The 25,220-nt window shown below is 40.9% G+C and overlaps 1 protein-coding gene across 2 annotated transcripts in view; it reads right to left on the reverse strand.

Moving 5' to 3' along the window:
- Positions 1 to 25,220, reverse strand: part of LOC130045750 (pre-B-cell leukemia transcription factor 3) — a 218,528-nt gene that overhangs the window by 10,889 nt on the left and 182,419 nt on the right. For both annotated transcript variants that reach the window (XM_056138587.1, XM_056138586.1), the window contains exon 5: positions 20,152 to 20,287. In XM_056138587.1, the coding sequence (XP_055994562.1) occupies positions 20,152 to 20,287 (136 nt within the window). The remainder of the gene's footprint in view (positions 1 to 20,151; positions 20,288 to 25,220) is intronic.

Raw genomic sequence — 25,220 nt, forward strand, 5'->3', positions numbered from 1 at the left:
TTAAAAAGACCAACTCAAAAATTGGGAGTAAAGGGTGACCAGGGACTAGGGATGGGAAATTGGAAGACAGTGGTCAAATAGTACAAACCTGCAGTTATAAGGTGGGCCAGTTCGGGGATCTAATATGCATGGTGATGACGGTTAATGACAGTGTATCACAGACTTGTTTATTGCTAAGAAAGAAGGTCTTAAGTGTTTTCATCACAGACAGGAAGTGGCAACTGTGCTAGGATGGAGGCGAGAGCTATTACTGTGAAACAATTATTTTGCAATTTTCAAATAAGTCAAAAGATTAAAAAATACACCTTATATATTTTTATATTCTGTAAGTATATAAAGGTATATGTATATCTTATACACCTTAAGTATTAACAATGTTGTGTTGATTATATCTTTTGGAGGGGGCTGTGGTTGGGCCACACCCAATGATGCTCTGGGGTTACTCCTAGTTCTGCATTCAGCAATTTCTCCTGGTGGTGATCAGAGGATGATATGGGATGCCAGGGAACCAAACCTGGGTTGGCCACATGCAAGGCAAGCACCCTACCTGCTGTGTTATTGCCCCAGCCCTTTGATTATATCTCAGTAAAGCTGAAAATGTTAAAAATGTTTTCTAGATAATAACTAAAGTAAGTAAAGTAAAGGTCCTCCCGTTGATCATCGATTTACTCGAGCGGGTCCAGTAACGTCTCCATTGGAGACTTTGTTGTTACTGTGTCTGGCATATCGAATACACCACGGGTGGCTTGCCAGGTTCTGCCGTGTGGGCGAGATACTCTCAGTAGCTTGCCGGGCTCTCCGAGAGGGGCGGAGGAATCGAACTCGGGTCGGCCATGTTGGCTGCGTGCAAGGCAAACGCCCTACCGCTGTGCTATCGCTCCAGCCCAGATAATAACTAGATTCTATTTTTGCATTATACCATCTTTTCCTCCAGAACAGCTTTTTCTGTTTGCTTTTGTTCTGGGGCCACACCCAGTGGTGCTCAGAACTTATTCCTGGCAGGGATTGGAGGACCACATGGAGTGCTGGGGATGGAACCTGCATTGATCTTCTGCAAGGCAAGCACCCTCCCCACTGAACTATCTTCAGCTCCTACCAAAACAGCCCAGAACAAAGACGCTAGTTAAGTTGGATGTGGGCCAAGTCACATGATGGGTAAATGCTTGGAACTCAGGTTCTGGGTTCAAACCTCATTCTCTACTTACTATGCTCAGTTGCTTTGCGCAAGTTGCTTTTGTGTTTTCTCTCCAGTAATAAAAAATAAAAGTTATAGTTCTATCTTTCTCATAGGATCAGTTAGACATTACTGATTTTTGCACATCATAACTAACTGATAATGATTAGCAGTTACCCTTATACTTAATCAATGATAAACAAGCAATCCAGATTAGATAGCAAGTCCCCCACATCATACAGCCAACTAAATGGCATGTTTGGGTCCAGATTTCAACCCAGGACTTCCTGTCCACTTTTTCCTTTTTTCAAAAAAATATAATAATCAATTGGAATATAAATTGAGCATTTGTTACGTTTCCTACTATATTAGGCACTGTGAGATGTATCTCTGCCTGCCCAGAATTTAGAATCTGATAATGAAAATAATACTAGACGTTCAAAAGCATTGGCAAAGATGGCAGGGCACTAAGCATACATGAAGCTGTACTGCACAGATCCTAAATGGAGGGATGTGCAGTCAGAGAAGGCCTTGGGGTATTGGAAGAGACTCGCACAATCAGAACTGGACCTCACAGGTCAGAGTGGTAGTCTAGTCGGTAGGGCACTTGCCTTGAATGAAGCTGACTTGGGTTTGACCCCCAGTACTACATATGGGCCTCTGAGCCCTGCTAGGAGTGACCCCTGAGCACAGAGCCAGGAGTAATCCCTGAGCACCTGAGCATTGCCAGGAGTAGGGGGAAAAAAAGTGGACCTCAGATTCAATTCAACAAATATCTTTATGGAGTGTTCGTATTTCAGAGGTCCCACCTTCAGAAGCTGTTACCCACCAGGCAGAAACAGCAAATTCTCCCTTCCCAGGCCAGGACCTCAGCGAGACCCCAGAGTAGTCTCATACTCGTAGTCTCACTTCGAACCCAGCTCCCCTTTGCTCTTCCTTAACCTCTACGGTCCCTCTCTGCAGTAAAAGAAGGACAAGAAGAAAGAAGAGTGAGGTGTATTTAGGAAGGGGCAGAGTGGGGAACGAACCTACCAGGGAGGACCATTTCTCCTGGGGAGGATGGAGCAGGGTAAGAAAGGGGAGCATGGGGATAAGGACATGAAGGTGCTATGTACTGGTGGGCTCATCTGCAGGACAGAGAAGGGGAGACAGCCCTGAGGAGGGGAGCTGAGAGCGACCTGGCACCCAGTCTCCTTGTCACCATGATTTCCAGCAAATGGAAGACCAAGAATGAACCCACAATTCTTAGGACGCAGTGGATCCTGTGGCAGGTGGGTACCTTCCCCAAGAAGGGCTGGTCCCGGGCCACTTACGTGCACACTGTAGGGCTGGAAAACTTCCTGAAGAAATCCCAACACGTCAGCTAACCTTCACACATTTGTTCTCCTTTGCACATTTTTTGAGTTGGCATCTACAATTTTTTCATTATAAGTTTATATAGTTGTAAACAATGTTATTTTAGTGTGTCATAAGTGTTGACATTTAAATAAAACTGTACCAATATTCTTTCAAATGTATCCAACCAAATATAAATAGTACAGGACTTTGATACCCACTATCCATAAATTTGCTTTTTTTTTTTAGCAGTCAAAAATTTTGTATCATTTTTGTTCTTGGAAGTGTATTTCCATTTCATCTCCCTTCTATATTATCCTAATGCAATATACTTTTATGCTCTGAAGAAATATGTGGAAATTGAACATTTCGAATTGCTTTTATTTCCTGTGACTGTAAGTTTCTACATGTTTGCTATTTCCCTCTAGATTAAACCATCGTTACTGTTCATCTAAACTGATCAAAGCAATACAAATACTTGTTTTGACAAACAGAAAGTTATGCCGATGACTGAAGGCAAAGGTTGTTGGGGGCCATGTTTGCCTGTGGAAGCTCAGGTTTTGGCACGAATACCACCTGGTCCCCAAGCATCACTGAGAAAGAGTTCTGGCACTGAGCCAGGAGTGGCCTCTGAGGCACCAGGTTAAGATGTGTCGCAAACAACTATCTCAGTCAGAAGGTTCGGGGTATCAAGTGCTGAGTGAAGGAGTCTCAGGACTCACCAGGACTTTACATAGCCCTTGATGAAAACGTAAAAAGTGTTTTCTCGTGCTGCATGCAAAGGAAAAAAGTTGCTCTTTTCTCCTATTTAAAAGGTAAAGGTAAAGGCCCTCCCGTTGATCGTCGATTTGCTCGAGCGGGCCCAGTAACGTCTCCATTGGAGACTTTGTTGTTACTGTGTCTGGCATATCGAATACTCTCGGTAGCTTGCCGGGCTCTCCGAGAGGGGCGGAGGAATCGAACTAGGGTCGGCCATGTTGGCCGCTTGTAAGGCGAACGCCCTACCCGCTGTGCTATCGCTCCAGCCCTATTTACAATGTTATAAACATTCCTCGAGAAGTAAATAAATATGTTTCTGGGTCTGGAGCAATAATATAGCAGACATGGCACTTCCTTGTACATGGTTGATCCAGGTTTGATCCCCAGAACCCCAAATGGTCCCCTGAGCCCTGTCACGAGTGATCCCTCAACCCAGAGGCAGGAAAAAGCCTCTAAGCATCACAAACAAACAAAAGTAAGTACTTTTCAATGAAAAGAGTAAGCTATCTTTTTTTTTTTTTTAATTGGGGAGGGGCACCTAGGTTGTGCTCAGCAGACCCAGGGAGGTGACTACCTGTGATTCTTGGCCAACTGGGCAGTGGTTCAATGCAACAGTTCCTGCAGGCCAGGGACTATTGGGGTTACACCTGGCAATGCAGGGCACCTGCAGTGCTTGAAAGACAACCAGGTCAGGCGCATACCTTGAACCCCAACTCTTACAGGATTTCCCTACACTCCATCTTCTCTTTTAAAAAAATACTGAGAAATCATCTTATAATCTTTGAGGATATAAGAATCAGATTCTGCACTGGCCATCTTCTGTTCTACCCAGGAGATGGGACTGACAAGTCTCGAACCTTAAAAATAATCTCAAGCCATTCAAGTTTCTCCGGCTGCTTTGCATCTAAGAAACATTCATAGTCACATTTACAACTCAATGCCTCCACAGTCACTGAAGCCCAATTTATTAATTGGCATTATTATATTTTATATTTTAAACACAACTGCTTCATTTATCATGTTAATGACAATGTTAAATAAAGGAAAAAGATTGTTACTTAAAGTCTTAAGCATTAAAAGGAAGAAGCACAGAACTTCAGGGGTCAGCCTTAATTTGCTTTCTTGTATAAAAAATGCTAGGCAGAGGGGCTGCACTTACTGGAAAAAGGCAGCCGACATTAAAACACCATTATTGAAATAGATAAACTGAAAATTTATGAGGCAAAAATCCTAGAAAATTTTGCTATTGTGTTTCCCATGTTTGCTTGGGATGCATACTTTATGTACTGTGCCTAATTAAATGCAACAGATTATGATGCTGAAATGCCAAGTCATGTACAATGAAACATATTTACATGGTAAACAATTTCAGCTCCAAGAAATAGTCTCTCTTTAATCAATAGGTGGTCTTCCCCGTTATTTGACTCAATTTGAAAGAAGGGAAAGAAGCCAGATACCATTCAATTTTTAGCTAATGGCTTTAATAAGTAGAATCCCACTCCACTTTCCCACATGGAAACGATTTAACTCATTTAGTCCTCACAAATACCTGATTTTACAGATGCAAAATCTGAGGTCACATGGTTTTATGGAACTTGCCTGTGATCACACAGCCTTTCTGGTGCTTCTGCCACCATGCCATATCTAATAAGATCTGTCTAATGCTTAATGCCCTTGCTAAATTAAAAAAATTGTTCAACTTTATTTCTTTTCCACTACATTAAATGGCCAGGGCTACACAAGTATATTCTACCAACCTTTTCAGTGCAAAATATTTCAGCTTCTGTATGCTAAAAATATGGGCTAATTCAAGAAGCCAAACTGCCTTTTGCCTCTCAGAAAACAACTTCAGGACAGGGGAGATATTTCAAAAGGCAGAAGTGCCTGCTTGCACACAAGAAGCCTGGGGTCAATCTTTGGCTCCGCATGATCTCCTGAGCACAGCACATGTGTTCCCTAGCCCCAAATGAAAAGAAGTTTAAAATTCCTGACGACTGACCTGAAAACCAACTTTTGGAACCAATGCTTTTAACAAGAGATCTGAATAAACTGCAATTTAGTGTCAGCAGTATTTGAAATAATTTAAAACAGATTCACTTGTCAAACACTGTAGTTTTTAATTTGAGTATATGACAAATTTTATTACCATAATGTACTGACACCCTTATGCTTTGGCTTTGCCCTTTCTATTCTATACATGATAGACTGATAACTGCTTGTGACATTCAAGAGGCTCATCTGCAAAAATATTGACAATATCTGCCTCGCAGCCCTGGTACATAGACAACAGATGACACCATTCATTTCCTTACACACAGCTGAGGGGTAGTTCAAAATGACCACACATGCTATTAGCAGTTAAATTTCTTTTTTATTTATTTTGCTTTTTGGGTCACACCTGGTGATGCTCACGGATTCCTCTTGGCTCTGCACTCAGGAATCACTCCCGGTGGTGGACAGGGGACCATATGGGATGCCGGGGATCAAACCCGGGTTGGCCACGTGCAAGGCAAACACCCTCACCACTGTGCTATCCCTCCGGCCCTATTTTTTTTTATGTACAATTATTTCTCTCAATAAAACAACAACAAACAAAACTATGTATGATGTACAACTAAATAGGTCCTTCTCTCCACAGGCTTCTAGACCAGATTACTTTCTAATAAGTCTAATCCTATAACTGAAAATATCAAAATGTATTCAGTATCTTATGTAAAGAGACTTAATTACATTTTTGATTCCTAGAAGCTCATATTTATTCAAACACTAATCTCTATCAAAAACATGCCCCAGTTTTCTCCTTAAAAATCCAAAAACTGAAGCCAGAGCAATAGTACAGCAGGTAGGGCCCTTATCTTGCATGTGGTCGACTTGAGTTGGATTCCCGACATCACATAAGGTCCCTCGAGCCCTGCCAGGAGTAATACCTGAGTGAAGAATCAGGAGTAACCCCTGAACATTGCTGGGTGTGACCCCCAAAAAAACAAAACTAAAAAACAACCAAAAAAATCCAAAATATTTCCCTACATTTATTTAAAAAATAAAAAAGTCTATCCTTAAGAGGTAGATCATCCTTCCTACATAGTTAATTCTCACTAAAAATGGATTACATGCACTCAAATTTTTAAAAAATTATAGCGAGGTTACATGCAAGTTTAGAGTAAAAATACACTAAGTCACTAAGTGTGTGTGTTGTGGGGGAGGAGGGCAGAGATAGCCCAATGGGCTGGAGTCCAGGCTTTTGAAAATCATGCAGGAAGCCTGGGTTTAATCCCTGGCATCACATGGTCCCCCAAGTACTGCTAGAAGCTACCCACAAGCACCATTCTGGGAGAGCCCTAAGCAGTGCGGCCCCAAATCAAAACATCAAAGACTGGTCTTTGATGATACGGTCAGAGACCACAAATAAACTCAACCCCATTTGCCATTCTCCCTCTGTTCTTCTCCCCACTGTCACCTTATGGGACCTTGTGGAGATCTAGGGGTTACTTTACTTCTCTGCTGAGAGTAGAGGCTCTGCTCCCTGTCCAACTTGGAACCTTTCCAGGGCTCTGGGATGCACAACATCCCCAGCAAAAAAACTGGAAGTAGCTGCACTACAGTGCTGTCCTCCCGTTGTTCATCAATTTGCTGGAGCAGGCCCAGTAACGTCTCCATTGTTAGACTTACTGTGTTTTTGGCATATCTAATACATCACGGGGAGCTTGCCAGGCTTTGCTGTGTGGGCGAGATACTCTCAAGATACTCTCGGTAGCTTGTCGGGCTCTCCAAGAGGGGAGAATTGAACCTGGGTTGCCCCAGCTGGCTGAAAGGATAATAAACTAGCATATATCCATAGCATATACCCAGCATCATAACACGCCAGGTCCCATCCCAGGCAGTCTCCGTATATAAGCTCTTTCAGCCCTCAAGTCCCTAAATAATCATCATACCCCCATTTTATCAAAAATGAAGGCCTTGAGTAGAAAAATTTCCTTAAGCTGATCTTGCTCCATCTGTTCTTCATCCTGGAGCCGGGCCTGCACTCAGCCTGAGCTGTGTATTCTTGACCTTGTATGTCTCTCTTCAACATGTGCCATTCTATTTCTTTCTCTTCCTCATGCATCATTCAATTTTTTTTAAATGGAACTGTTTTACTTCACTTTAAAAAACATCACACGGGGGCTAGAGCGACAGCAAAACAGGTAAGGTGTTTGCCTTGCATGCGACCGACCTGGGTTTGATTCCCAGCATCCCATATGGTCCCCTGAGCAATGCCAGGAGTAATTCCTGAGTGCAGAGCCAGAAATAACCCCTGTGCATCTTTTTGGGTGTGGCCCAAAAAGAAAGAAAACACACATACACACACACACACACACACACACACACACACCCCACATGGCTACAGTCTTCAGGAGTTCAAATCCAGTTTTTCCAAAGCAGCAATATAGAAATATAGTGCCACCACCTAAATAGAACCCAGTGGGTGGAAGCAGTTTGGTCAACAATCCCCCAGGGCAGTGGTCTAAACAGCCAAAATGACCAAGAAGTGAGGGAGGAAAGAAAACCAAGTCAGATCCCTCCCTTGATCTCTGACCCAGTTACCTGTCCCCAAGCTGGTACAGTAACCCAATTCATCTTGCTTCTTTTCACTGCTGGGCTGTGCTCTCTGCGAGGGCAAGTCACAGGCCCAGGCTTTGGGCCACTGGGCTAAAGACCAGCTCTGACTCCTCTGGTCAGATCCGTTATTCCAATCACATGAAATGAAGGCCCAGCGGGGTCCGTGCTCCCCTAAGGGCCTCTGACTCTTTCCACCTGCTTCAATCTCCCAAATCCATTCTTACCTTCATTCTCATTCTGCCTGAGACATGTTCTTTTGTAATAACAATAACTGTAAACATTTGTATAGAACCGCTTAACATTATTATTCCAAACATTATTCCAAATGCTCCACATAACTCGTGGTGATGGTTCAGTGAGTTATATTCTCCTCTGCCCTATTTTTGTTTTGGGGTGTGACCAGCAGCACTCTGTGGCTACTCCTTGCTGGGCACCCTGGAGATCACTCCCAGCGGTGCTCAGGGGCCAAGGGTTGCTGGCATTGAAGCCGGCCTTCCGCAAGCAAAGCTCCTTAGCCTTTTGAGTTATCTCCCCAGCCCCGTTCCCCTGCTATGTTTTAATGAGAGAGCTGAGTCAAAAAGAAATTTTTAAAAGAAGACAGGAGTGTACAGAACTAATATTCGAAGGGAACAGTTATATTAAGAAATACTTTTTAAAAATATGTAAAGATGCCTTTGGGGAGAGGGAGTTAGAAAGGGACTTTTGGGGGGAGGCTAGGCACAGGGCCTGCTGGGGGCTACCGAGAGTACACGCCTGGCAGTACCTGGAGGGCCATGTGGCGCTGGGAATCAAAATCAGAGCCACTGAGCTACATCGCTGGTCATGTGCTTATTTTTAAGATTCTGTGGTTCTACTTTCTCTGGGTCTAATTGACTGTGCCTTTAATACTTTCATATGGGTGCTTAGCTCATTGATTTTTGGTCCTCCTAGATATATATATATATATATATATATATATATATGTATATATATGTGTGTGTGTGTCTATGCTACATATTATAGAAATCTATTTTATATTTTAAGTTATACATTTCTATGTATAGAAATACTATTATTAGTGAATTCATAATTCTTGATAGACTGTACTTTCACTGTCACTTCAGTTAAAATATTTAAAAATTTCTATTGTATTTTATTAACACACGAGTTAAGAAATAACTTCAATCAACACCACAGTGAACTATTACTTCACAAATGTCAGAATGATTGCAATCAAAAGGCAAAAAACAGGGGCTGGAGAAATAGCTCACAGGCCGAGAGCATGTTTCAGAGTATGTAGGAGGCTCAGGTACTATCCTAGGCACCACATGGTCCCTTGGTACAGCTGGAAGTGATCCCTGAATACTGCTGGGTGTGCGTTTCCCTCTCTCCATTTAAAAAAAAAAAGACAAAAAACAATTGGCAAGGATGTATAGAGAAAGGAGCCACTGTACATTGTGGTTGGAATATATACTGATGGAGACATTATGGAATAATAATGGAGATGTCTCAAAGATATTATGAATAGAAATGTTGCATGACCTAGCTATTGCATTTCTGCATAATTATGTGAATACAAAAATATAAAAATGCTCAGTCAGAAATATCTGCACCCCTAGGTTCAGTTACAGCCATTATTTACAATATCATGTAATGACATAAATATGACGTAAGCAATTTATTATTTCTTTATTCACTCATTATTCATTAACACCATATGTTCCACCTACATATGGACTATAAAGAAAGCAGGATCTGGAAAGATTGTACAGGTGTAAGGCAACTTGCCTTGTATATGGTCAACTATAGTTCAACCCCTCGCACTATATATGGGCCCTGAGTACTGCCAGGAGTTACTCCTGAGCACAACGCAGGGATAGCCCTTGGACAATTCTGGGGGTGACAAAAAAAATTCTTAAAGATACTGAAAATGGAAGGATGCCAGAGGATGGGAGCTAGGGATGGAAACCATGAGAGAAATGTGCAAAGGGTTGTGTGGTAATGGATTAAAAACTATACTTTTGGTGGTAATCATGATTGAGTATTCATGCATACCAATTTATAATTCATATTTTATAATATAAAATGTTACTTCAATAAAATTTTATTTTAAAAAGAAATACATTACATCCAAACACATAGAGGAATTTTATAGTTATCTTTTTGTTACCGGCTGTTAGTTTAATTCCACTATAGTTAAAAAAAAATACTGCTTTAAGTTTTTTAAGATTCGAGAGGTGCTCTATGGCCCCACATAGTTAACTTTCAAGCTGTGCATTTTAAAAAAAGGATACGTGTTCTGAAAAAGGGCTAATATCCAAATAAAGAACTGACGAATCTCAGCAACAACAAATAACCCCATTAAATATGGCTAGAGAGGAGCTGGAGAGATAGTGCAGTGGGGAGGGCTCTCGCTTCACATATGTCTGACCCAGGTTCCGTTCCTGCCATTCCATATGGTCCCTTGAGCCCACCAGGAGTGATTCCTAAGTGAAGAGCCAGGAGTAAGTCCAGAACACCACATGGTATGGCCCCAAAACAAAAACTAATACAAAAAAATAGGGATGGGAAAGAGAGTTCAAAGGGTTGGGGCAAATGTTTAGCATTTGGGCACCTCTAGGCTGAATCCCCAGCACTGCACGGCTCCCCAAGTACTGTCAGAAACGAGTCTTAAGAACCAGTGAGATCAGAGTAGCCCTGAGGACAGCCGGGTGAGGTCCCTAACAAAGAAAAAACAGTGGGTAATCAGAATGGATGGGGAGATAAACCAAGGCCTTGAGTTTGATCCCCACAGCATCATCAGGTATAGTCCTGAAGACCCCCTCAAGCACTGCTGGGTGTAAGTAAGTAAGTAAGTAAGTAAAGGCCCTCCCGTTGATCATCGATTTGCTCGAGCGGGCCCAGTAACGTCTCCAAAAATTTTTTAATTCTGAAAATGAGAAGATCTGAACAGAAACTGCTGCAAAGAAGACATACGGACGGACAACAGGTTTTTAAAACATAGTCCAGTGGATAAGGTGTTTGCCTTGAATGAAGTGGACCCAAGCTTGATCCCCAGCATTCCAAGTAGTCACCCAAGCCCTCCTAGGAGTGATCACCGAGCACAGAGCCAGGAGTAAGCCCTGAGCACAGCACAAATTGAAAAATACCTTCTGCTTGCTGCTCTACCCTTCCAGGTGAGATTAATCTCTGGCTGAGATCACTGGCCCTCCTTGGAATAAGGACAGAACCCTTTCTGCCAGCGAGGTCCCAGCTGCCTGCACACTGACCTCTGCAATATTAATGGACCCAAGTCCTTGAGGAGCAGGAAGGTGAATCTGATGTAGAGCCAACAGTTAAAGAAATCACTGCTAAGAATTTCCCAGAGTTATGGAATATAGGCAACCAAATACAACAGGTCTAAAGGGTCCTGCGAAAATAGACAACTAGGAAAACTCTGAGACATATTGTCATCAGAGTACCAAAAACCAAAGACAGAGACAGAATACTGAAAACAGCAACAGAAAAAAAAAGAAATTTACATACAAAGGAAAGCCCCTTAAGACTCATGGAGCTATCAAATGAGATTCTATGGGTCAGAAGAGAATGGAGGGATGTAGTACAGACACTCAGTGAACTGCACATCTCACCTAGAATACTCTCTCCAGGCAGATTATCATACAGACTTGAAGGAAGGATACAGAGCTTCAGGGACAGGCAAGGGCATTCATAGCCTTGAAACCCCTTTTGAAACCAAGTTAAAGGAGCTTTAAAGCTCTTGAATAAAAGTTCTTTAACAAACTTCCTCGTATATGGTACTGAGGAAGGCTTCCATTATTGGTGCTTATGGCTGTCCTCTATTAGATTAAGGAAGATATGTTTACTCCTAGCTCACTAAGGGATTTTATACATTTTCAATAATGAATTAACTCCTCATTCATATTGAATGTTCTACGTCTGATCAGTTTTCTTTACATCCATAAAGATTTTTATTGCCATCCTTTACTTAATTAATGCAGACACTTAAGCAATATTTATAACATAAATTTCTAATATAAAACCAACATTTCCTTTCTTAGGTCAATTTAGATTTTCCCCTTTAACTTAACTGTTTTATTTTGGCCCATGGTGACACCAGAATCTTCAGTGGCACACTGAAGGGAAAGAGGCTCCCTTGAAATTATTTTAATTCTCTTCACTTTGGGGCTAGAGCCATAGCACAGCAGTAGGGCGTTTGCCTTGTGCGCAGCCAGCCCGGCTGAGTCGGGTTCAATTCCTCTGCCCCTCTTGGAGAGCCCAGCAAGCTACCGAGAGTATCTCGTTGAGAGTATCATGGCAAAGCCTGGCAAACTACATGTGTTCAGTATGACAAACACAGTAACAACAAGTCTCAAAATGGAGACGTTACTGGGCCCACTTGAGGAAATCGATGAACAATGGGAGAACAGTGCTATAGTGCTCTTCACTTTTACTAAATTTCACATATCTGGTTTTACATATTCCATGTGAACTAAAATACATCAGCAGAGATTTTTAAAATTTTTATTTATGATCACAGAATTATAAAATGAAAAGATTTTATTTATGAAGGGGAGACATGATAATTACCACAATAAGATTCAAGTACAAAAATAAAATTTAATGCAATATATTTTAGATGCCAGAGTTGAAAACTTATTTATGTAAATGAGAATAGGTATCATATTATGTTGTATTAAATGATTTGGATTTCTTTAGGTGAAAACCATAAGCAATCAATCATCAGAAATTGGGTACTGGGGATTGAACCGAAGTTGGCTGCATGCAAAGCAAATGCCCTACTAGCTGTAATATTATTCCAGTTCATTTTTTTCTTCTTTTCACACATTCTCTTAGATTGCCTGCTTAAAGGCACAATTCCGTATTTCCTTTATTTCTCAGAAGCTGTATGCATTTGTATTCTTTTTATTTTGCTCTTAGTTGTTATGGGGACACATTTGGTGGTACCAGGGGACAAGAGCTGCTCTAAGCAGTCTCTGGGGTCACTAGTGCTACTCCTCCTTAGGGGCCTCCCTCAAAGTGCTCTGCCACTTTGAGCCACATTGCCAGCCCTCTCAGAAATAAAGATTACACATCCAAACTATGCTGCCATTACAAAAGAATAAATAATGCCTAATAGGACAAAATGGATGATTATGAAATAAGGAAGTGATTTTTTTTTTTATTTTGACCCACACCTGGTGATGTTCAGGGCTTACTCCTGGCTCTACACTCAGGTATCACTCCTGATGGTGCTTGGGGATCATTTGGGGTGCCAGGGACGAAGCTAAGCCTGCCACATGCAAAATCCTACACTCTTTGCTATCACTGACCTCCACAGAGATGATTTTGGTGGAAATCTGCACTGAAGTCTAATGCACACATACATACTATACCCAGATTTTAAAAAATCACACATTCCTGACTATTAGTCTAACATTGGGCTAGAGAGATAATAGAGTGGGTAAGGTGACTGACTTGCATGCAGCCAATCTTTGAGTCCTGGAACCAGATATGGTCCCTTGAGCACTGCAAGGGAGTGGCCTCTGAGTCCAAAAAAGGTGTGAACCCAAAATAAACTAACAAAAAAAGCAGAGTGTAACATTAACAGGTACTTTAACATTTCTGGTAGTTTATGTGAATGTTCTATAATTCTTCAGAAATAAATAAGAATATTCACTCATCTTCTATAAAAGATGCAAGTGCCTCAGAACACTTAGTTGATAACTTAAAAGTCATCATTATGTATTTTAATTCTTTATATATTGTAAAGACATTGTTATTTTAAAGAATAAGCATTAACTTAGATTCATAAACACATTTACCTTAATTTTCTCTTGTTCTCCTTTCAATATGCCCCACCCTCTAACTGGAATTCTTTTAATTCTGCCTGATAAAAGTTTTTTCCTTCAGAAAGAAATGGGGAAAAATTGTCATATTTTTAATGAAAATTTCTTTATTTTACTCTATTATCAAAGGACATTTCTGGCTGATACAGAATTCTATTCTGATATTTAATTCATTTTACCATTTTGAAGATGTCATACACTGCATTATTGCTTTACTGTCTTAATTAAGAAAATAGTCTAAATTTCTGTTTCTTTGAAACAAAAAATCTCTTCCCTCTCTGGCTATACTTTTGTTATTTATTTGTTTGGTTTTGGCCACATCCGGCTGCACTCAGGTCTTACTCGTGGCTAAGCAATCTATACTCAGGGATCACTTCTGGTGGGGGTTGGGAGCCCATATAAAGTGCCTGGGGTTGAGTCTGGATTGGCCGTGTGTGCAAGGCAAGCATTCCACCCACTGTACTATCTCTCCAGCCCATCTGGCTGAACTTTTGATTTGATTATGTGACATGTTAAGGGTTAAACTGTAGTTTTGCTCTGCTCCCCATGAACTCCTTTGAATGAAGCAATGCCTTATCTTGATGTATCATAGTGATGGGAAAGGTGGAAACACACAGGAAGTGAAGTACAGGTAATGGAGAGAGCCAGAGGTGGGAGGTCTGAGTGGCCATTCTGGGAGCTGGGCAGAGATGACAGGTCATAAAACAGAAAGAATAGAAGGAACCAAACCATCTTGTTACCTAAGCAGAAAGGGGTTGGGCACTGAAACAATTAGTACATCAATAAATATCTATATGGGGACCCAAAACAATGTATCCACCACAACGATTCCCAGCAACAAAGGCCCCCCCAAGTCCCTGTTGCGGCCCTCCTGCTTCAATGTTCCTCAGTGTATTGTCACAACACAACCAATCGAGAAATTTATTCTTCTGCTCTCCTCCTCTTTGTTATGTTGCCAGAAAAACGCTCATAAAAAGTGTACTCTACCCCTATTCAGGGCTGCAACTTCAGGTGACTGCCTAGTTGTGACCTATCTTGATGTCAAATAATTAAATTTCCCTACTTCCTTACCTTAAGATGCTTTTGGTGTGACTGATTAAGCAAATTCTGTTACAACTATGGTTCTAGTGTGAATTAATATTTATTCTGCTTTGGGGACTATAATTACTGTGACTCTAGGGTTTGGACTCATCAATTTTTGAAAGAATTAGTATTTATATAACAAATATTGTTCCAGTCTTATGTTTGTTTCGAGGCTCTAATTCTATTTGTAGAATTATTCATATTTTCTTAATGTTGCTTAATAATTTTCCAAGTTTTCTATACTACTTTCTATCAATCTTCAGTTTGGTTATTTTCTTATGATACATCATCCAGTTCACTAATTCTCTTTTCAACTATATCTAATTTTCTTTTAAATCCATTCAGAGAATTCTTAATTTTGGTAACTATATTTTGGATTCCAAAATTTCCATTTGACCTTTCAATGATTCTCTGTTCTCTAACAAAATAATACATTTTTGCCTTTTATTTTCTTGTGTTCTTGCATTGAACCACCAACCCAACTTGCTGAGAATTGCCAGTGGGGTCCTGGACCTCCAGAGCACCACTTCGGAAGATGCCCACCTCCTGCCAAAAGTCACTTCTAAAATGAATATAAAACCTGACATTGTAGGTGCAATCTTCAGACACCATGCAAATTATGAAGCCAATTTTACAGAAAATGAAAAAATCAGAGACTCCTTCTATTTTCTTTAAATCTTGCTAGTTACCTGATCTTGGTGTTACCACATCTTCAAAATTCCCTTCTTTTTACAACTTCCTCCTCTATTTTTTTATGCAATTTAAAGACATACAACCTCCATGTAGATGCACAATTGGGGCTTTTATAGAACAGACTTTTAAGACAGTATGAAAGAACTGTCTTAACAAAACTCATTGCCATTTTCCGTCAACTTGACTCCAGTTTCCCAGACTGCATACTTACACGAAAATCCCCTTCTGCTTTCTGTCTACTCTGTCTACTGCCAAAGAATTGTAAAGGCCTTTATGGATAGCTGATAAAGACACTGTATTTTGATAGTCATTTTTTTTCCTTCATTCTAATCATTTTAACGAGCTTCTTCTTATTTTAATAGATTTTTTTTTAATAAGGAAATCTTACTTAAAATTTTAATTAGCTTACTGAATATTCACTGCATTGGAATAAGTAGTTTAATGAGTAAGGAGATCTCAGATTACTAACTAGCCTGGAGTCTGCAAGGAAGCTTAGGGGAGAGGATGCAGCCCTAAGTGATCTAAGCTCAGCCCTTTGCCTCGCAAACTAGGACTCTGCAGCCAGGCCCTAGGGATGGAGGATTAACAGTTACTTGCAGGGGGAAAAAAAATTATAAAAACTGCGGCCAGGGAGAAAGCACAGAGGGCAGAGCACTTGCCTTGCGTGCAGCCAACCTGGGTTCAATCCCTGGTATCCCATAATGGTCCCCTGAGCATTGTGAGGAGTGATCCCTGATCCCTGAATGCAGAGCCACTGGTAATGCTTGAGCACTGCTGGGTGGGATCCAAAAACAAAGACAAAAAAATTCCCTAAACAAATGAAATATAAAATGTTAATTCACTGCAGTTTTAAAATCATATAGATTTTGTTTATTTACAGACAGATATGTTTATTTATGGGAGTTTCTATAAATTCTGGATTCATATTTACATATTTATATCCAGAATTGTATATTCTGAATTTTGGTCTTCTTGATTATACACTCATATATCTTTGCAGTGTGTGGGCTGTCTTCACATTTTTGTCTATGCATGGTGCCAACAATCCAATCCAAGGCTTCGCACAGACAGACATGTGCTCTACCACAATGAGCCACATCCCTGGCCTATTTTCACATTTTAAGAAAGGTTTTATTTGAAATAATTTCAAATTTAAAAAAATAAGTAGCAAAAAATAAAAGTGGTATAAAGGACATCTGTGTATTTCTTTATCCAGCTTTAGCTATTAATAATGCTTACCATATCTGACTCATCACTGTTTACGTGTACTCTCTGCTGCACTCTGTGTACATGTGTTTGTGTGTTTATATACATAAGCTCATATACATGATTAAATTTAAGGCCCTCCCGTTGATCTTCGATTTGCTCGAGCGGGCCCAGTAACGTCTCCATTGGAGACTTTGTTGTTACCGTGTTTGGCATATCGAATACTTCACGGGGAGCTTGTCAGGCTCTGCCGTGCGGGCAAGATACTCTCGGTAGCTTGCCGGGCTCTCCGGGAGGGGCGGAGGAATCAAACTCGGGTCGGCCATGTTGGCTGCGTGCAAGGCAAATGCCCTACCGCTGTGCTATGTGCTCGCTTCGGCAGCACATATACATATACATGATAACTCACATATATCACGGTCCTTTACCTCTAAGTCAGTCCATGTATATTTCCTAGTCTAAATACATGCTCTCTTACCGAACCATGATACAATTACCAGTGAAAATTTACTGGGGGGCCAGAGTGATAGTTCAGCAGGCTGAGTACATGCTTTGCACAAAGGAGGCCCAGGCTCAATCCTTTGCACCACTCCTGGTCCCCTGAACACCACAAGGATTAGCTCCTGAGAAACTCTAGTTGTGGCCAAAAACAAAACAACAAAAACTTCAGCAAATCTAATAATCTGCTATGGATGCCTTCCCTTCCCACCTACCAACCACCAAAGGATTCAATGTGGGGATAGGGATTACATTGATCTAATGGGTCTCTTTAATGTCTTTTAATCTGTGCCATTTTCATGGCCCTCCTTTAATACATTTCCCCATTTTTAGACATTTTATAGGGGCCGGCATCTGACTGTGCTTGAGGGTCACATGGGGTGGTGCTCTGGGAGTCGGAGGTCATGCAGGGTTCTGCAGTATTGGGGATCAAAGTCAGGATCTCACACATTAGGTCTACCTAATGTGGTCTACCACTTAAGCGACCTCCCTAGCCCTCACTGATACTGTTCAATAATATGTGCCCTCTCCTTTCCTTTTTCCCCAAATAGTGCATTCATCACTTGAGGTATGGATTGTACTCTAGTGATCAGACAGATTCAGGTTACATTCTCAGACTAGATACTCTATATAGTTTCCATCTGCCCCTATCCTGGTAGTATGATAATGATTCTAATCACCTGGTCAAAGTTCGTTCCATTCTCCACCCTTTTTAATTGCTTAATACTTCCCTTGGGATAAGTCTATGGAGAGAAACATTAAGACCACATTCTTCTTCAAAGTTTCTCCCAAATTTAATATCTATTGATGATTCTTGCCTGATACAATCGTTACTAAAATGGTTGTATCATGCTGATGGCTCATAGTCTTTATTAAGTACTTTGAAAAATGTTCTACCACCGAATTGATCAATCTTTTCATTCACTGCTTACAAATTTTGTGTCCTGCCTAAGAAATTACTTCCTAACCTCAAAGTACAAAAGATCTTTCCTCATATTTTCTTCTGGCTTCTTATGCTTATTCTGAGGTATTTTAAGTAATAAAGAAACTAGTTTCATATACTCTAAATTAAGCAAAAATAATGTCGCTACAACTGCCTGTTTACATTTCAACATTTAACAGTTTTCTATATGAATAATTTCTGGACTCTAGATATAACTGTATTATATTTTTTAATAAAATTCCTTTGATTATGTTATTCTCATACATTAGTGGGGATGTCTGCTTTGTTTTTGGGGGGGTCACAACTCAGGAACCACACCTGTGTGACTTCAGGCTATGCTTGGGGACCATGTGGTACTGGGAATCAAACCACATTCACTCGGCTCATTGAGCTAGCTCTCCAGCCCTCTAATTATGTTTTAGCATGAGGTATATTTAAATGATGTATTTTGTTTCAAAAATAGCTAATCTGTCAGGTCTGGAACATTCTCTGCTTTCATTCTGAAACTTAAACAAAAAGGCACCAATTTATATGGCTAGGAATTTGTGTATCTAATAGTTAAAATGATGACATCCCTGTTTTAGTTTCAGAGATGTGGGGGGAAAGAGCTATTGAAGATAAATGAAGTTTTTTTAGGTAGTAAAAAGGTTCAACAAGGTGAGGGGAGACACTTCCACAATTTAAATCAATAGCTGAACTTCTTCACTTGGCAAAAGAGAGGAACACGATCACTAAGTTTGCTTTTTCCTTTGTTTTGGGGCTCCCCTTGGTAGAGCTCAGAAGCTGCACCTAGTTGGTTGTTAAACAAGCTTCTCAGAGTTTGTTCAGGGGACAATGTGATGCCACGGATAGAGCCTGGGGCTGCCACATGCAAAGCCCACAATCCATCTTTCTAGCCCCATAAAGTTAGCTTTAAAGACAATAATATAATATATTCAATAATATAGTATGTTATACACACACACACACGTATGTTATTAGCTTTGTCTCAAATGCTTACTAACATTTATTCAAATTCTAACAAAGCAGGCCACAGAGGTAGTACAGTGGGTTAGGGACTTGCGTTGTATGTGGCTCATCCAGGTTTGACCCTGGTACTACACATGGTCCCCTGACCCCTGCCAGGAATGACCTGAGCACAGAGTCAGGAGTAAAACTATAGCACAGCTGGAAATGAAACTAAGAAGCTATTTTTCCTAGAGAAAAATCAATAAAATGAATATAGCAACTATTATTTTTAATTTTTCGTGACATATGATAACTAGAGAACATGTAACTTCCTGCCAAAGTGTCATGTTATCACTTTTGCAAGCTATAAAAAAACACTGTTCCAGTGACAATCTATAATTGACAATGATATTTATATAAAACTGCCTTTTTAAGCTCCTGGAAATCTGATATACTTATCTATAAGGAGGTACAGCTGTTTACTTGTTTCCAATCATCAAGTTAAATAACAGCCTATCTGCTTAAAAGTAAAGATAGTAGGCGACTTGAGGACCAAAATTTATTACAAATAAAGGGTTTAAAAGAAACAAGAGTGACAGATTTGAATCAATTATTGTACTTAATGACAATCAGGAATGCAAAGACATCACTGGGTCCCCAACATGACGCCATGGTTATGAAAACAGGGCTTGGTGAATTTCTCAGAGCTTTCACCAAAGAGTTATAGTAAATTTCCTCTTGGCACAAAGAAATTGGCTCCTTACTGGAAGATGCTGAGGTCAGTCATCTAGCATGAGAAAAGCAGGACTCAGTGCCATTTTCTAAAGCGTCACCTCCGTGGAAAATGCTTCTCCCTATGGCATGTTGATGCTCCTTCTACAGAAGATTTACCTGGGGTAAGGCTCGTCACCTTGCTGCCTTGGTACTTAACATTTTATTATTATTTTTCAAATTAATGTGGGAACACCTAGAGCTTCTTTACCTTCTTTGATGCTGGCATATGTGTTATAAGATTTGATGAGAATGCGCTGAGGGAGCAGCAGATTCACTGATGAGGAAGGAAACAGGACGGCCAAGAGCCAGCTCACCTGGGACACTGTGATGCTGCATTTCTTGGCCAGCTCCTCTTTGGCTTCTTCACTGGGGTAGGGGTTGCTGAGGTGTGAGTAAAAATATTCATTCAAGATTTCTGTGGCCTGTTTACTGAAGTTACGTCTTTTTCGTCTAAGATAAGAACCAAAGATAGAATTGTAGTTACAATCAGTATTAAAAATAAAAAAGAGAAATAAATGAATTTTATTAAACATATGAAAAATTAGTGTTTTTAACATTCTTAGGGTCTAATATGAATTATAAGTTGTGTTCTTAGTGTCCAAAGGACTCTTTGTCTCATTCTAAGATATAGCAGTCACTGAGGAAAATATCAGAAATAAAGTTTGTTCTTTATTCAATATTGGTACTTCATGAGGATCTAGTTGGAAACAGACAATGTCTACTAGAGTATATTTCCAGGGGAAAAGAATGAACAGAGGAAATAGTCCTGAAACAGAAAAGAGTTTGGAAAATCCAAAGGGCTAGAAGAAGCTGAATCAGTGAAAAAAAATAAAAACGAAACAAAACAAAACTCAAATAAATGAAATGACTCCAGAGAGAATGGGAGATACATATTACACAGACTTACGGGATCCCATAAGAACATTTGGATTTTGACTACAACAGAAAACAAAGTTTTTTAATCTCATGCTATTTTGACAGGGCAGGAGGTATTCCTGACTGAGCTCAGAGATCACATCTGGGGGTCCAGATGAGATCTCACATATACAAGGCAAGAGCCTGACCCTTGCTTCTATCTTTCTGACCCGAGTTTCATGCTTTCAAAATACCCTGTGTGAGCCAGGGAGATAGTTCAGTGGTGAGGGGCACATGCCTTGCAGGAGGTCAATTCCAATTTTGCATGGCCCCTTGAGCACCAGTGGGTGTGACCTCGGGGATACCTGTACTGCTGGGTCCAAGAACACCACATTGCCAGGTCTTAGTATTGAACTGTCTGGTCCAGGTGATCGATTACTACAGGAAGTGGCCCTGAGCCTACTGTGCATATAGGAGGCCCCCCAAATTAACTTATTAATATAGATTTAAAAAAATTAAAATGTGATTTGGTAGACTGGTGCATAGCTTAAGTTGTGACCCTGAGTCTGATCCCTGGGCACAGAATGCCTTCCTCCAAAACTATCAGAAGTGGACCCAGGGTTCCCAAATGCCAACAGATATGGACCCTATAAAAGCTTTAAAAAAATTATCCAAATGCTGAGACAAATTAGAGGCATGAGAGGTAATCAGAGATATTTAAATAGATGAATGCAAGGGTCAAATAAGAAAGGGGTAACTTAGCATAGGGTAACAGTTACAGAAATAAAAACAATTGCCTATTTGAAAGGTAAAAGCATTAGAAACTCATGATATATTAGATGAAGAGTAAGTGGAGGATAGCTGAGAAGATAAGGAAAAAAATACATTAAAGATTTCTGAAGTTCTCAGCTTCACTTATTGTCTTGACAGAGGTAGATTTGACCACAAGGGAAAGAAAAAAGGAGAAAATCTTTTTTAGTTTTTAATAAGAAGGAGATGGCCAGGTCAAAAGATCAAGTATTTAACAATTTATTTCATATAGAAAAATGTCACTGAGATTTTGCTATTAAGATTTTAAATTATTCCAGTTTTCAGATTTTCTAGTAACTTGGAAACCCTCTGCTTAGTAATTTTCTAATGCTTTCTCCCAAACAACCTTAATGATCGTTTCCATTGTCTTATATTCAACACAGACAGAATCAGCAGGCAGTTATAAAAGTGTTACCCTATAAAATTTCTTCTTGCTAAAATGATGTCACTAACCTGGCAGGTTAAATATGTGATCTATGTCTTGACATTAAGGGAGAGTCAAGGGAGCAGGAAATCTAGGTCTGATCAAAACATCTCAAATTCTAAGCCCCCAAATTTCTTAATTTTAATCATTTTTGGAAAGTTACACTATTGTTTCCTGAGGGATGAAGAAGACTCAAAATCTATTTGGGGATTCTAATCAACAGGATTTGATTTGAGAGAGTGAATGAGGAGGTGGGAAGGGAAGGAAGAAAAGCAGAGGAATCCAGTCAGAACTGCAATTAGCATTCTTGCAGGTGTCAGATTTTGCTTGAAAAGCAAAACAAAGCCTGGAGCTGGGGCACTTTCTGGAAGCACAATGATGAGCAGGGGAGTGGGAGGAGGGTGGAAAAGGTCTGGGACAGATACTGACACCTCAAACCTACAGGTAATTAACTGGCGCACAGATGTTTGTTGAGAATACACAAAATGACTTGCTTGGGAAAAAAATTAGGTTTCTGGGGTTTTATAAAAAATTAAAAGGTCAGCCAAACCAGAGCCACGTTCTCAGATGGCCGGCATAGCTAACTCTGAGTGATGACTCCCACCTTCCTTGAGCCACTCCACATCCTACCATTGGCATGTGACTTCCTCCCTCTAAGACAGGGCGTTTAAGAAGCAAGGGTACAATGAAGAATAGCTGGCACACAGCATTTTGAAAGGAAGTAAGGACTTAGGAAAGGAAGAATGTGCAGAAACTTATCTGGGAAAGCAAAGGTAAATTTGGCTTACTTTCTGTTTTGCTTAGGTGTGGTTTTAATAAACATTACAAAGAAGAAAATAAGAAAGAAAAGTCTCAGGGCAAATTTATGTGCAGAACAAAACATCCCATCCCAGACATTCTGGCTGTGTCCAAATTATAACACTTCCAAGGACAAAAGCTGATGGATCTATACAAATCTATTCTTAGACGTTTTTGCCCTGCAAATGCTTGGGCTGGTCCAATTACCAAGAAAATATCAGAGACGCCTTACAAAAAGCCAGACGGAACAAGGGAATCATCTATCTGAAAGGGCATGTTTGCCTGCGGCAGAAAAACCTGGCCTAATCCACCAAGAGGGCCTGCTAAGAGACACTACAGAAACGCTTTGTGTGTGCACTCACCTGAAGGCCTAAGACACTTTCAGTAGAAAACACCCATTAAATACTTCCTGTTTCATACTCCCCCAGAGTTTACCACACTCTCATCTTCTGTGCCTCAGGCCATATGTAGCAGTGTCTCATCCCAGGCTGTGCTGCGCCCCCTCGCCCCCCATAGCTTACAGTAGTCTCCCCAGAAAAGGCTCTTACCCGACACCCTGCCACCTTCTTCTTTTTTCCTTCTTTTTATTTATTTGGGGGGTGGGGGGTGGGCACAGAAGGACGACTTACTGGCAGTGCTTAGGACTTAGTCTTGGCTCTGCGCTCATGGCTAGGCTTGGGGGACCATATGGGATGCTGGGGATTGAACCAGATCAGCTGCGTGCATGACAAGTGTCCTACCCACTATACATATCACTCCAGACGCTACTTCTGTATAGCTTGCGAACAAAATTCTCTTCTTGGAACAACATAAATCATCTAGGTGCATGCATTAGAGATGCAATTGTGTAAATAATTATAAGCACAGATCTTCATGATAGGAGAACAGGTTTTGCTAGCAAGAATTCCTTTTTGTCAGTTAGTTCTTTTAAATAAGTTACAGAGGGGCTGGAACAATAGTATAGTGGGTAGGGCACTTGCCTTGAACACACCAGACAAGGGTTCGATCCTCTGAGCATTGCAAGGAATGATTCCATAGCGCAAAGCCAAGAGAAATCCCTGAGCACTGTTGGGTCTGGACCCCAAAATACACAAACATACATACATACATACATACATACATATATTACATAATATCCTATTAAAATGCTAAATTGGTCACGTTGAAATGTTTTCTATTTTCTGATGCTACTGATTTCTGTGCTTTTTGTTCTCTCAGGGGAAATGCTCAGGGGCTGTTCCTGGATTTGTACTCAGGAGTGACCCCTCATCATATGGGGGGGACCACACACGTTGTGTGAGGATGGGCCCCCATGCAAAGCAAGGCCTTACTTCCTGTACTATTGCTCCAGTGCATCTCAAACTCTGAGTTGAGCTGTTAAAAATACTAAGTGGGGTGTGAGGCAATATGTCAAGAGACTGTAGCACATGCATTTGGTGTAGAAGGCCTGATTTAACTCCCAGCACCATACTGGGAGTAGGCTCTGAGCACCACCAGGTGTGACCCCCATCTCCACCCCCCCACCCCAAGGCATTAAGTGGGAATATTTATATTTATCTATCTGATTAGTCAAGTTTTTTTTTAATGTATTGGTTTGGAGGTCACATCTGGCAGGGCTCAGGGGCTACTCCAAGCACGTTGCTCAGGGGTTGCCAGAGGGCAATCCTGAGCCTCCCGTGTACAAGCATGCTCACTAGCCCTTTCAGTTCTCTCCCTGGTGCTTTTTTTTTGGGGGGGGGGGAGGGGGCCATTATTATGTGTAATATCCCTATTGGAATTGTGAGGAGACATAAACACAAGACAGTTATGGTTTTCAATGTGACTTACTAGGGGAGTGAAGACCTGCTCCTGAAATATTTAGAAACATTTATGAAATGATTCTGAGAATAAAGGCAGTCTGCAGGAGGCTGCTCTGGAGATCTGTGAAAATGTGTATCAGTTTTGAAGACAGGCAACAATCAGACCCGGAAGTGACTGAGTGGGCTTTGAAAGGATCCTTTAGGCTAGAGGGAAGGAGGAGCAAAGCTCTCACTCCATTACTGGGGCGAGCACACGCACACCAGTTCCATTCCAGCCTCACACCAGATACCCTCTGAGGACAACTCATCAATTGGTCTCCACCTTGTACCCAGGGTGGGGAGGACAGGACTTTTGAGGATGACAGATGGGGTGGAAGAGGCTAGAAAAAGAATGATGCCTAGACAAAGGAAACAGACAGTATCAAGAGGTATCTCATTTTTAGGTAAAGGTAAGGTAAAGGCCCTCCCGTTGATCGTCGATTTGCTCGAGCGGGCCCAGTAACGTCTCCATTGGAGACTTTGTTGTTACTGTGTCTGGCATATCGAATACTCTCGGTAGCTTGCCGGGCTCTCCGAGAGGGGCGGAGGAATCGAACTCGGGTCGGCCATGCTGGCCGCTTGTAAGGCGAACGCCCTACCGCTAACAATTCAGTGATAAAATGAGAGTAATAATAATGTTCAGACTTTGGACCAATAC

The sequence above is a fragment of the Sorex fumeus genome, unplaced genomic scaffold (assembly GCF_029834395.1).
Source record: "Sorex fumeus unplaced genomic scaffold, SorFum_2.1 ptg000129l, whole genome shotgun sequence".
NCBI lineage: Eukaryota > Metazoa > Chordata > Mammalia > Eulipotyphla > Soricidae > Sorex > Sorex fumeus.